Here is a 14,268-nt window from a genome sequence, read left to right as displayed (position 1 = left end):
GTGTTTAGACTTCCGGTGAGTCTAATTTTGACTTTGTAGAAAAGTATGTTTAATAATACTGTAGCTGTTTGTTTGTTGTACGTTTTAGCCAGGCTATACTTTATTAAACGCCAAACAGAGAAAGGGAAAATCAGCTGAAATAAGACACAATTAGACAATGTTTTATTTATTAAAATAATGTTTATTTGCAACAACCGAGAGTGGGACTACTGTAGCTTCAATATGAGCTACAGTATGTTGGCACTGATATTTCCATTTCTATATAGCATAAATATAACAAAATTTTGCTCCATTGATAAATATAAAACGTTTTTTTTAATCTTATTTGCTATGATTATATACAGTACTGTAGGCTAAACACGATCAAGATAGTATGTCTGTAACAATCCCTCTCGTCTTTTAGTCGGTGATAATGAAAAGCCCTTTGGTCGGAGAGTAACGGTATGCCTTAAATTTGTAATACTTTTATTACATACTGAATTGGCTGATGTTTTGGTTGTTCCGAGGCTTCCTAGTTATGTTGGCTTGAGAAAACCTATTTACTTATTTAAATGATTGATTAATTGACTCGAACGTCTTCAAGAGTTTTAAGCTTTACCAAACTCGGCTCAGTCCTTCAAACGAATCTGACCCGCATTGCTATATTTTTTCCAACTTTTTATTTTCTTAAAAAGGGTGTTTATACTCGAATAAATCATTTTGATTGATGTTATCCGAGCAATAAATGCAGTAATGCTGTCCACTAGAGGGGGCGACAGAATAATCTTAATCTTTACTACTAACATCCGCTCATAACCTGTTAATGCATCCTTATGTCATGACTTTCTACAGGTCTATGATTAAAGTAAATGACGTTAAAGATCAGGAACTGTAGTCTGTGTTTGGATGTAATGAAGCTATAGTAGTGTACAACTAGCCCAGATTAGCTCTTTATTAGTTCTTGATACCTCCACTAATCACTGGTTCATATGGAAGGAGGAATTTATTCAGATATTAGTGCTTAATTAATCATGGACCCTTATTGTATTGGTTGCAGTTTTTGATATAAAGCTTGCATCCTCTGTAATGGGAGCCGGTTTTATATAAATGTAATAACATCACAATGTCAGCCACTTCTCGAATCCTCCACTTCTCATTTTGGAGTTTTTCAAATGTTTACAATTTGATTAGCGGTCTTAATTAGTATTTAATTAGTAGTCTTATACATCACTGACCAATTTTATTGTTATAGGCCCAATTTCACAGACGCCTTGTGAAGCTAATTAAGGCTAGTCCCCGACTAAAATAAATGTGTGATCCGTTTTAACTGAATATAACTTGCCCAGAAATATCTTAAAATACATCAGTGCCATTGTTTTGGCCGGTTGCACCAGCTGTGTGCAAGTTACAACTTAGCCTAGTTTTGACTTAAATGGGCACAGAGTTTGTTACAATTTACGCACTAAATATTTTTGAGTTGCACCATTTAACTTAGTTGAAGTGTAACATTACGTATAAACTAAATATTTATGGAAGCCATGAGTAACTGTAGGATAAAACTGCAGACTCACTGAACTAAATAAACTGTAGTTTCACTAGACATTGTTCAATACTTTGAAAATGTCAGCATTATCATATATGTTTAGTCACGCACCTTTAAAACAGAGAACATTATGTGATGAGATTACTGTATTAGCGTTTCTAACGAGAACCAGTACTAGAGCGCCTCTGTGTGGGCATCCATCTGCCTGTGTTGTGCATGTCAAAATAAAATTATCTTTATTTTTTTGGCGGTTGGCAGTAAAATGAAATCACCCGTATTACATGTAATTTATTATGATTTTTAAAGTTTTATTATTTTTAATCAGCATTTTTTTTTTTTGTTTGTTTAACTTAAAATATTTAATAAAATAGGCCATCCTGTGTTATTCAAGATTAGGTAGGATTATATTTAATCAAAACTTATTTTACCGTTATTATGTGAAGAACTTTTTCTCACCAATTTAAAGGCTGCTATTGGACTATTGAAGGTAAACGTCATATTATGCGACTATGCATTACTTTACGGAGAGCTTATGAACTACTAGCTACATTCTGCCTTAAGAGCGAATGGTGCAATCGAATAACGTAAGGAAAACTATAAACTAGCTAGTAGTTACTAAGCCTCTAGTGTGGACTTTACGTTCTCATTTAAGAAAGAACTTATGAATGGCTGGTGCAACCCTACACTAAACCTTACCCTTAAACTAACCTTAACCATTAAGTACCCAAACTTAGCCTTAAACTAACCTTAACCATTAAGTACCCAAGCGTTACCCTTAAACTAACCTTAACCATTAAGGACCCAACGTTACCCTTAAGCTAACCTTAACCATTAAGGACCCAACATTACCCTTAAGATAACCTTAACCATTAAGTAACCAACGTTATCCTTAAACTAACCTTAACCATTAAGCATCCAACCTTACCCTTACACTAACCTTAACCATTAAGTACCCAACCTTACCCTTAAACTGACCTTAACCATTAAATACCCAACGTAACCCTTAAACTAACCTTAACCATTAAGTACCCAACCTTACCCTTAAACAAACCTTAACCATTAAGTACCCAACCTTACACTTAAACTAACCTTAACCATTAAGTACCCATCCTTAACCTTAAACTAACCTTAACCATTAAGTACCCAACGTAACCCTTAAACTAACCTTAACCATTAAGTACCCATCCTTACCCTTAAACTAACCTTAACCATTAAATACCCAACGTAACCCTTAAACTAACCTTAACCATTAAGTACCCAACGTAACCCTTAAACTAACCTTAACCATTAAGTACCCAACGTAACCCTTAAACTAACCTTAACCATTTAGTACCCAACGTAACCCTTAAACTAACCTTAACCAGTAAGTACCCAACGTTACCCTTAAACTAACCTTAACCAGTAAGTACCCAACGTTACCCTTAAACTAACCTTAACCAGTAAGTACCCAACGTTACCCTCAAGCGAACCTCAACCATTAAGTACCCAACCTTACCCATAAGCTCCCAACGTTACCCTTAAGCGAACCTTAACCATTAAGTACCCAACCTAATCCTTAAAATAACCGTAACCATTATGTACCCAACCTTAGCCTTAAACTAACCTTAATCCTTAAGTACCTAACCGTTACCTGCTAACATTAACCCTTAAGTACCCAATCTTACCCTTAAGATAACCTTAATCCTTAAGTACCTAACCATTACCTGCTAACATTAACCCTTAAGTACCCAATCTTACCCTTAAAATAACCTTAATCCTTAAGTACCTAACCATTACCTGCTAACATTAACCCTTAAGTACCCAATCTTACCCTTAAGATAACCTTAATCCTTAAGTACCTAACCATTACCTGCTAACATTAACCCTTAAGTACCCAATCTTACCCTTAAAATAACCTTAATCCTTAAGTACCTAACCATTACCTGCTAACATTAACCCTTAAGTACCCAATCTTACCCTTAAGCTAACCGTAACCATTATGTGGCCAACCTTAGCCTTAAACTAACCTTAATCCTTAAATACCTAACCGTTACCTGCTAACATTAACCCTTAAGTACCCAAGCCTAACCCTTAAGTTAACCTTAACCATTAAGTACCTAAACCTAACCCTTATGCTAACCTTAACCCTTATGTGACTTAATCTAACCCTTAACTGAGTGTTCCCACCAAACGTGACTTGCATGGTCTAAAACTCTACATTATATATATATATATATACTGTATAAATGTATATTATATTTGTCTGATTCTATAATTAGACATCAGCACTATTTATGCTATCCGTCAGGTTTTTTGAGAGGATAGCAGTGCCGTCGCTGTTGGGATAAAGACCATCTTCCCAAAACAGGTCAGGTCTCATGCAAAAATACTTCCAATTATCAATGAAACCTAAATTATTCTGTGGGCACCACTCGCACATCCAATCATGCAGTGCCGATAATCTACTATATAATTCATCACCCCAATAAGAGGGGATGGGGCCAGAGCATATTACGGTGTCTGACATAGTTTTGGCGAGGTCACACACCTCTTTAATATTAATTTTGCTTATCTCCGACTGACGGAGTTGAACCTCATTAATGCCTACCTGTATAATAATTCTATTAAATCTACGCTTGTTATTAGCCAAGACATTAAGTTTAGATTTGATGTCAGACGCTCTGGCACCCCGTATACAATTAACCATGGTGCCTGGTGTCTCTACTTGCACTCGTTTCAAAGTAGAGTCACCAATCACCAGGGTTCTTACCACAGGCATGCCAACCGGTATGTCGACGAGGGAGGAGGATCTGTCTGAAACAACGATAGGAGCGGGAACAAAGCAAAATTTTACGACATGACCACGCTTTTGTGCAGGTACGGGCTTGACTTCGGATGAAGATCTCGGGTCAACTGGAGAAGCTGCTGAGAACAAAGCACAGACAGTAAATGAAGCACCGGATACATTGCTGCAACCTTTATGTACTAGTAAAAACACTCCTTAAAAAAAATGATACTTACATTTTAAAGGAACTAAAGCGTTAGGGCGTTGCATTAAAAATAACTGATTTCTCACATCGCCTAACTAGAAGCATCTCACACACATTTTCCAGTCAATGTTTAAACTTCGAAACCAACAAATTGGCCTTCATCCAACGATATTCTGACCTGCATAGTGATGTATGATCTATGAACGCTAACCCGTTAACGAATTTGACAATGAGATGACTGCGAGTTCATATCAAACACTAACCGGCAAGAACAAAAAAGTAAAGCGAAACAATTAAGATTCAAAGAACAATGGTGAATAGCAAACTTACCCATTTTCTTCTTGTCAGAAGGTGTAGGAAAATAATCACTCCACTTCGGCACATCCAGTTTAAAATACTGCTGTGATGTTGAAACGCCATTAAGTTTGTTCTCAGTCCGCCTCGAACAACGTGCAGACTGGACACGTAACGGCCTCTTTTCTAGCAACATCTCCCATTTCTCTATACGCCTTTGCTGTAATCACAACAGACAGAGAATTAATACACATGCCAATTTCAATGTAAAAAAATATAGTTTCATGTAGTGATTGTGATGACGGTTCAGTTCTCTAACCTTTGAATTATCATAAATGCGTAGCCTGCGAGGACGACCAAGCAGAGAACGTGGACTCCGGTCAGATCCAGGACACGGAGATAAAGGTCTATAAATACATACAAAATATTGTTAAAACCGTTTCTGCAAACATTCAAGGACATTATTTATTTATTATTATTATTTTAATTAACACGGCTAAACCTAAAATAATCTGTCTCTTAGGACTTGTTTATAAACCTAGTTACTGTTCATTAGGCGTTCAACTGATGCTTTATGTGAACTGTGCACGTGCACGTCATTTGTTACCCTGTGGTGATGGAGCTTGTAGTTTCACAGCGAGGCTTGGAGAACATGCTGTCATCTCTTCTGGCCAGCCCATCTAGACATGTAAATGATAAGCATAACAGCACAAGACTGAAGCACAGCAGCATACTGTCAGAAAGACATGCGATGATAACAACATTAAACAAATGAATATGTACGTGACCTTAATAGGGTTAACGGATAGCGCACACCATCATGTTTACACTACATTTGAGGAGATTTGCCTCACATGAGCTTCTCAAGATATCTTTACAGGGTGCAGCCAAAAGTTACAACAAAACAAAAACATACATGCAGGACATCGCGTAACTGGGACGTTAAATTACTTCAGTGACAGACACTGTGCGGTTAGCAACACCATCACATGTATATTTTCACTTTATGGATGTATATTGTTGTTAACTTACAGATTTTCCACGCCGTCTCAAGCGAGCAATCGTTTCTGTTGATCGGGCGCGAATGAGGATGGCTTGTTTTCCGACGAACTTGGAAACGAAGATCCGTCGAGCTTAACGCTTTCCCACGAACGGAGAAAAGCTCAGGTGTTTTCCTGGCGAGAGTGTCGCCGATTTAGTCGCGAAAACGTTTTCGAAAGCAAGGAATGCATGAATGAACGCTTGGAAACCAAAACACAGCTCTCTTCAGCTCTCAAAATCGACGAAGCCTAACAAACCGAGTGTGATTCCTAGCGCTGCGCTCGAGCGTATGTAGCCCCGTTATGACGTAATCATCCCAAACATTCTATTAGATTTTATCTAGTGGAGAAAAAAGCTAAAAACACCACTCGAATGCTATAAACTTTGCATTAACTGCAATATTATATTATATTGCTTATATTTTTAATATATTTAAATGTTACACGTCATGGCAGTATTTTTATACGCTGACTAAAAGTGTTTTACTTCACTTGTGTTAGATTTGTACACCGATAAAATAATAAAAAAGGTTGAGGCAACGTCTTCCTTTAATGCGTGAATTTATGACAGTCAGGATTGTGTGCGTGCGTGTGCGTGTGCGTGTGTGTGTGTGTGTGTGTGTGTGTGTGTGTGTGTGTGTGTGTGTGTGTACGTGTACGCGCGCGTGCGTGCGTGTGTGTTTTTATTGAACAAGAAACAACATACACCTTCCGAAAAGTGTAGATTAACAATGCAAAATACAACAAATTAGGCATTACTATTAGACACTCCAAAGATGAAGTAAAACAAAAAAAGTATTTCACAATACGCAAAATACATACTCATAATAATTCACAATAGATGTACATTTTAGATGTTTTACAATTTTTATAGACTTCAATAAAAGAGTTCGTTAGAGAATACTTTGTATAAAGGTCGACATTTATTAATAAAAACATTTAGGATAATAAAATCGACAAGATTGTCAATGTTTTTGTCTTTATGTTTGCAATAAGAAATGATTGCTTTCGAATCTAATGTTATCATTGAACCAATTTTTGTAGAAACGACAGAAAAGTAATTTCCCCAAAATAATTGTCTGTGTGTGTTTATTGCTCTGAGGGAATGTAAACATGACGGGGCACAAAACAAAACGTGATTGGTTGCTTTACCTGTCAGTCACGTGGCCTCTTGGGCGGGCCTTTGCCAATGAAAGAAGTCAAAGTTTAAACGCGTTACTAGAGTTGAGTGTTTGTATTTTTTTCTTGTAATATGCATCAAAGCATTACAAAAAAAAAACTTTATACAGAGCTTTCCGTTGTTGGGAGGATGAATTTGTCTTGATTTCTTTCAGTCCTTGGAGGGCTCATGGAGTAACCGTGGAGAAATGTCCAATCTTCTCCACCCGAGCCATTAATCTTCTCACAGTTATTTTCCTTTTTCATTAATGTTAAAACTAATGAACATGAACAAATAAATGCACAGGAAGGATATTAATGGGTGGAGAGATTTGGGGCAGAATTTATTGAGTCTGGCATGAAAATCAGGACAGTCTCCACTTTCATTTTAATTTACAATTCTGCGTAAAATACACTTTTATTAGACCTTGAAATGTCAAAATACATGTTAATAGGTGTTTGAGGTAAAACGTAAGTTTCGTTTCTTCGGAGACGAACGTGGCGTGGAAGTGACGTTGAGCGCGCTCCCGTGCAGATAAACAGAGCGAGAGAAGCACGCCCAGGTTCAAGGTAAGTTAGGCAAGTTTTCAAAACGCGTAAGAACAATTGTGATTTTATTCCAGTGCTTTTTTATTCCAAATCCTTTTTGCAGAATTTGATATCTTAATGTATCTGCATCTGTCGGGCATTGTTTTCATGTTGACACGTTCACGCGGTTTTGGGCGGGGTAGACATGCCTATATATATATATATATATATATCACGTTTTTTTATTGTGCATTCCAATTAACATCAATCAAACTGCAGTTGGTTAGTTTTAACAACAACAACAAAAAAGCAATAAAAACATGATAACATAATAAAAAGCATGATTTTTGAAAAGTTTTAATAACTATATAAATATATTTGATTCCTTTTTATTTCTGTTACACTTTGGTTTATGTTGTTTGAATGTTTTTAGATCATCATCATGAGCAGCATCACATCCAGGTTGTCCGAATGGCAGAAGAAGAAGCTGTGCTCGTTGCTCAATCATGCCAACCTCAGTCTGCTGTTTAAAGCCAGTGTGCATGGCTACACTGCCAATGCTTTTCACCAGAAGTGTAACGGACAGGGCCCGACTGTTGTTGTAGCTTACAATAACACTGGTTATGTTTTTGGAGCTTACACTAGCAAAGATTATGCTCAGACAAGTAGGAATATTGTCGATGAGAAAGCCTTTCTCTTCAGCTTTAATGACAAAAGCATTAAAGATGATCATCTGTGTGTGTTCAGTGGAAATCCTCAGTATGGTTTTACTGATTCAGGTCCGAACTTTGGCTCTTTAGTGTTTCTTTATAACAACACGGCCATTGTGTACAGTAATCCAGGACCAGGACTGTACCAGTTTGATCCACAGCAGATGCACGGCAATGACCTACAGCTGGTCGAGTGTGAAGTGTACAGAGTGGAGGGTGAGCGTTATTCTGCATCAGACTTCTCTCAGAAATACACTTAAGGAGCTCATACTAAATTATTAGTGACTGTGTGTGTGTGTGTGTGTGTGTGCGTGTGTGTGCGTGTGTGTGTGTGTGTGTGTTCTTGTCTGCATTCTCCCCAGACTGTGGAGGACTTATGGAGAAACCATGGCGATATATCCAATGGAACACTGAGTGAGTCATGCAAACTGTCTATTGCCTTAAAGGGATATTTCCCCATGTTTTACTCGCCCTTAAGGCATCCTGACTGAATATGACCTTCTTCTTGAAGAACAATGCAGTCGGAGTTCAAATACCACGTATCGTATTCATTGTGTTTATTAGGAGAAGGAAAGGACTCCTAAGCACCATTTCTGAGTGGAAGCCCTCTGTGAAATCGGTGACACAGGCCCGGGTTCTGCTGGTGGGTCCCGTTGGCGCTGGAAAATCGAGCTTCTTCAACTCCATCAACTCTGTGTTTAAAGGTTACGTGAGCACCCAGGCCAACACCGGCACTGCTGGCTCCAGTCTCACTACTCAGGTAGATGCATATGATTCTTGCTCGTGTGTGGTAGATGGGAGTGGGGCACGCATGTCTTTTGCTTTACCACAGAGTTCGAAAAATACCTTGTTTTTGATAGCATTGTATGCTACCCAGGGAAATGTTTTTTTCCAGTTTTCTTGATATGTTCGAGACTGCTTCTGCCTCCTGCCTTTACTTCTGCTGCTGTCATTACTTGATGATGTCGTCGACGACAACGGCTGTTCACTTTAAGTATTAGCAACACTGCTACTTACTGAAGAGATAGGGTCAATTAAAGTTTTCCTTTTAATCACGAACCTGTCCATTTGATAATTGACATTATCCCAACGATTAACAATGCCCACTGCTGTTTGCAAGGCCAACCACTCCATCTGAATTACGACTCGTAAGATCAACCAATCAGAGAGACACCCTATTTTTAAAAGCATTTTGATTGGTTAAAATTGATTGAGAAACAAATGCCGTTTTTCCGTGGGTGCTCGGCAATTTCCGTGGGTGCTCGAGCCCCGGAGCACCCACAGGATCGGCGCCTATGGCTCTGAGGGAATGTAAAACAAGATTTGAGGAATTTTTGTTACTTTTAAAATGATTAAAATTCTATTTATTCAGTTAAAATGTATTTCTGCAGTGCTTTCTATGGTACTACAAAATAAATACATATTAGTGCATGATTAATACATTACAGAATAAATGTTTGTGTTTATATAATATATGTGTGTGTTGTGTATCTATATGTATACATACACACACGTGTATACATAACAAATATTTCCATAAATATATCTACATTTATATTTAAATATAATCTATATTTTGTAAAACTACAAAAAGTATTACATATATTTCTCAAATATATATTTGTATGTTACAGTATTTATATATATATATGCACACACACACACTAACTGAAAATGGGGGGAACGGAGTGCAGGAAATTAATTTCAAAGGGGGACTGAATCCACCTCAAAATGTAGAGGATTTACATATTTTTTTCCACAAAATAGCCCCTATTAGTGATGTCCCATTTCAGAGGTCGTATCCTTTAAAGGCTGTTGTCCAAGAGGGACAGCCTTAGGGCATGGGGAAGAGCCCTGAATGGAACGCTGGGTGTCACTTCTGTGTCCATTCAGACTGCAGTCGTGCCTTATGTGCTGACCTTGCACGTGAGTAACTTAAATCTTGACAACGATAGGATTATTCAGTTCAGTGTATATATACATACAGATGTGCTTCTTCGTTGTTAGGTGCTGATTTTGTTTAGCAACACCACATTTTTATAGTTCTTGGATCTGCACTATTCCCTATAAAGGAAACAAAATAAGAGTGCACCTTTATTTGTTGGTTGTGCTGGAGTTAGTCAGACATGTGCATGTGCTTCACAATTGGTCCATATTTTATGATCATTTAGATTGGTGCAGGGATGACCTACTTTTGTAGGCCAACCCGGAAGATGGTGCCACACTGGTTCCCTCGACCAAAAGCCTGTAGATTTTTTCCCATAGACTTTTGGAAGTTGGCAAAAAATAAGCTATGTTTAAGATACCTACAAGTTTTGGCTACTAAAATAACTTTTACAAATTACACAACATTAATTATTTTTGAAGCCTAAATACAATCGCCAGCAGTAAAAAGCAAACATAAGGCTATACGGTTGCTCGATATAAAGTCACCACCTCCTGGTAAGTAATTACTCCATGAATGAATCTCCATCCACGTTTTTAGAGATTTGTGCCAAGGTTGCAAATGTGAGATTTTTACGTGTGATGGCGTTTAATGTCGCCGCCAAAAAATGAAGTCGCTTTTAACAACTTGTTAGCAATCGCCGTTTTTAAGACAAAATAAAGCTTTAAAGGGATACTTCACCCAAAAATGAAAATTCTGTCATCATTTACTCACCTTCGAGTTGTTACAAATCTGTATAAATTTCTTTGTTTGATGAAACCAGAGAAAGATATTTGTAAGAATGCTTATAACCAGACAGATTTTGCCCCCATTGACTCCCATAGTAGGAAAAATGACTTTTTGCTCTGTTGAACACAAAAGAAGACATTTTGAAGAATGTAGGACAGCAAACAGTTCTGGGGAACTTTTTACATCCGTTATATTTTTCCTAAATGGCAAAATCTGTCTAGTTATTAGCCTTCTTCCAAATATCTTTCTCTGTTTTCATCAGAACAAAGAAATTTATACAGATTTGGAACAACTCGAAGGTGAGTAAATGATGACAGAATTTTCATTTTTTGTTTGTGTCAAGTTTGTTTTGTCAGAATAAAACGTGAAAATATTTAGAGGTTTTGTTAACCACAGACCTTATTTAAGGCATTTAACCAGAAATCTATTCAAAAACCCATTGACTTTGGGATTTCCGGAAATGCTAAAATGCTAACTCTCTTCCGGTTTATGCCTACCAAAATACGTCATCCCTGCGGTATCCCATTGACTTATGATGAGTATGTGCACTAAATATGCACAGATTATAAAAACCTTGCTAGCAATTTGAGTTAACATAATTTGTGAAACATAACCTGCTAAAATGACATCGTTACCCATCACAGTTGTCATAATAGAGGTATGGACGTGTCGTCACTTTACCACGTGAACACCACTTGAGCACGCCGGAGCGTACCCTCCTGAGTGGCAAAACACTCAGCAAAATGACTGCTTACAGGAAACGCAATTCCACGCAACATTTCAGTGTCCAGGAACACCTGATTCCTATCTAAGTCCTATGCTGCATCCCAATTCGCCTACTTATACTATGCACTAAAAGTATGTACTGTTTTTGTTATGGAAAAGTATGGCCCTGTCCCAAATGGCGCACTTCATCTGGACTTGCGGTCTCGTGGACTTAAATTGCGCATGCTCGCCAAGTCTATGAGTCCGTAGCGTGTCCCATTTGTCATTTTTACGCTCTGAAGTGTGCTCATCAGCGACCCCTTTGTGCCCTTCATGCTGTCTTCGGCGAAGCCCGCACTGCAGCAGGCTGCACACAACTTACAACCCAGAAGTCCTTGCGAACGCCCAATCACAGAATGGATGGGAGGAATGTCGTGGATGTCAGACATATACGTATAAACATGATGGATACATTTTTAAATGCATGTTTTGATAAAATTCCAAATTAATTTCTTATTCACATTATTGCTTATTTCTTTTCTGTTAAGCCAGCTATTCAAGTATTGAGGAGCTAAACCATGTAGGGCTTTATAGGTAATAAGCAAGATTTTAAAGTTAACGCGATGCTTTATAGGTAATATGGTGGTTTTTCTAGACATATTATTGACTTTTCTTATATTCTAAATATATTACTGAGTTTTCTTATATAAAATACCTTTCTTATATAAAGAATACATTTAAAGGAAGTTATAGAGTTCATATACTTCTCTGATTGTAACAAGGGCTATGGGCCTCATGTATGAGTTTGAACACTTGAACACCTGCGTACACACCAAATATCTTATCAAACTACGACAGGAACTGCACGTACACCACACACACTTTTGTAGAGAAGTTTAATTAAGAACGCTGGGTTGTTTATCATTATCACACTAAACCATGAGTTCATTTTTAATAAAACCAAGGTTAAATCATGTATCGTCCGAAAGCCCCCGGAAAGGTGTCAAGATAAAAAGCACTTGATATACGTATGTGTTATTGCACATGATATACGTATGTGTTATTGCACATGATATACGTATGTGTTATTGAGAGCGCTCCCTACAATTAAATCCTTAATATGGTAGGCCGGAGATCTTAATATGGTAGGCCGGAAATATAACTGTAGCAAGTGCAGGATGAAATATAACTGTAACGAGGCATAAGGGGATGGACTAATAAAAATAAGTGATGTCATGTAAAAACTGGTTGGTAGAAGATGAGGTCAGGTAAAACCTGATTGGTTTGAACTGTGATAACAACTTGAGAACAATGTATAAAAGATGGAGTCAGACATGTATTCGTTGGGCATCTACAGATGAACTCTGTGTGTCTCACTTTGCTTGCTCGAGCAAATAAAGATTGAAACCTCTGGAAACCTGGCTCTCTGGTCTTCGTGAATTCTTTCTACATTGGCTGACGACTTTTCGCCACGACAGTAACCAGTGCAAGGTTGACAGAACCGGGCTAATATGTTCATACTTTTTTGTACGTGTAAGAACTCGAGCTGCCGCGTTTTGGACCAGTTGGAGTTTTTGTAATAAGCCTGCAGGGCAACCACCTAACAGTGCATTACAGTAGTCTAGTCTTGATGTCATGAATGCATGAATTAACTTCTCTGCATCTGACATTGACAGCATATGACGTAGTTTAGATATATTCTTAAAATGGAAAAAGCAATTTTACAGGTGTTGGCGACGTGGCTCTCAAATGACAGATTACTATCGAATAGAACGCCAAGATTCTTTGCTGACGACGAGGGTTTTATCCAGACCTACGTAAGTTACGTTCCTTCAGACGATTGCGCAAATTCGCTCGCTTGACGCGTTTAGCTGTTTTCAGAAGTCTGGAGTGTGTGATATGCATCAGCGAGGGTCGCTTGTCTCTCCGTTGCTCAGTGGTGTTTTCTGTCAGTGCCGCTCTGAGTTTCAGGGCTCTGATCCTGGAGGTGGTGGCCGGACTCATCACATCCCGCAACATCGCACTCCGAGCACGCCCACGACGAGTCCTGCGACTCCCCGCATCAATGCACGGTCTGTGGGGGTCCCGATCAGGAGCACAGGCTGAAAGTGCTTTTCCAGATCCTGGATGTCAACGGAGACGGAGGCATCTGTGTCAACGACCTGACCATAGGGCTGAAAAAGCTGGGCGTTCATCGCACTGAACATGAACTCATGGCGAGTTTTTTCAATGTAACGTTATCCAATAAAACCATGCGGATGCCATCACATGCATCCTAATGGATTTAATGTTTAATGGAAATGATTTTAATGGAAACTATTAGCAAGTAGATCACAATAGATGGGTCACAATACAATATATTGCTATGTATTTCGATACAATACACATTTGCGATATATTGCAATACTTAAAATAGAAAATGTAAAAAGTAGAGCTAGAAATACAACATGCTGTACACCACCTGGGGTTTTCTGTAAGGATAAGTGTAAAAACATCCCTTACCTCTGCAGAGTGGCCATGATGTGCGATGCATGGACCTTTAGATCAGAAGTTTGGGTTCTCAAACTGTGGATTGCGCCCCTCAAGTGGGTAGCACAGGGGAATAAGGTGGGTCACGCAAGTCACTTGGCTGTTGTGGTGCATTACAGTTAAAACAATGAACATGGGC

The 14,268-nt window shown here is 38.3% G+C and overlaps 2 protein-coding genes across 4 annotated transcripts; one reads left to right on the top strand and one right to left on the bottom strand.

Annotated features, from left to right (window-relative positions):
• Positions 1-162: 162 nt before the first annotated feature.
• Positions 163-5,466, bottom strand: LOC130552817 (uncharacterized). 3 transcript variants are annotated; one of them, XR_008962789.1, is made up of 5 exons: positions 5,393-5,466; positions 5,105-5,192; positions 4,822-5,005; positions 2,384-4,426; positions 163-2,345 (listed from the first exon to the last, which is right to left on the bottom strand). XR_008962789.1 is itself a non-coding variant. In XM_057331428.1 (4 exons), exons 1-4 carry the CDS (start codon positions 5,437-5,439, stop codon positions 3,777-3,779), a joined length of 969 nt encoding a protein of 322 aa, XP_057187411.1. In that variant the 5' UTR covers positions 5,440-5,466; the 3' UTR covers positions 163-3,776. The 3 variants fall into 3 exon arrangements, 2 of the variants coding, with proteins under 2 accessions (XP_057187411.1, XP_057187412.1); XM_057331428.1 differs by having other exon boundaries at positions 163-4,426; XM_057331429.1 differs by having other exon boundaries at positions 163-4,423.
• Positions 5,467-7,469: 2,003 nt separating this feature from the next.
• On the top strand, positions 7,470-13,706 carry LOC130552574 (interferon-induced protein 44-like). Its single transcript, XM_057330926.1, has 5 exons — positions 7,470-7,553; positions 7,945-8,437; positions 8,584-8,635; positions 8,786-8,981; positions 13,554-13,706. The coding sequence occupies exons 2-5, from the start codon at positions 7,954-7,956 to the stop codon at positions 13,704-13,706; spliced, it is 885 nt and encodes a 294-aa protein (XP_057186909.1). The 5' UTR covers positions 7,470-7,553; positions 7,945-7,953.
• The last annotated feature ends 562 nt before the right edge of the window (positions 13,707-14,268 follow it).

This window comes from Triplophysa rosa, linkage group LG4 (assembly GCF_024868665.1).
Source record: "Triplophysa rosa linkage group LG4, Trosa_1v2, whole genome shotgun sequence".
Lineage (NCBI taxonomy): Eukaryota > Metazoa > Chordata > Actinopteri > Cypriniformes > Nemacheilidae > Triplophysa > Triplophysa rosa.
The sequence above is the reverse complement of the archived record's forward strand: the minus strand, read 5'-3'. Positions and strand labels throughout refer to the sequence as shown.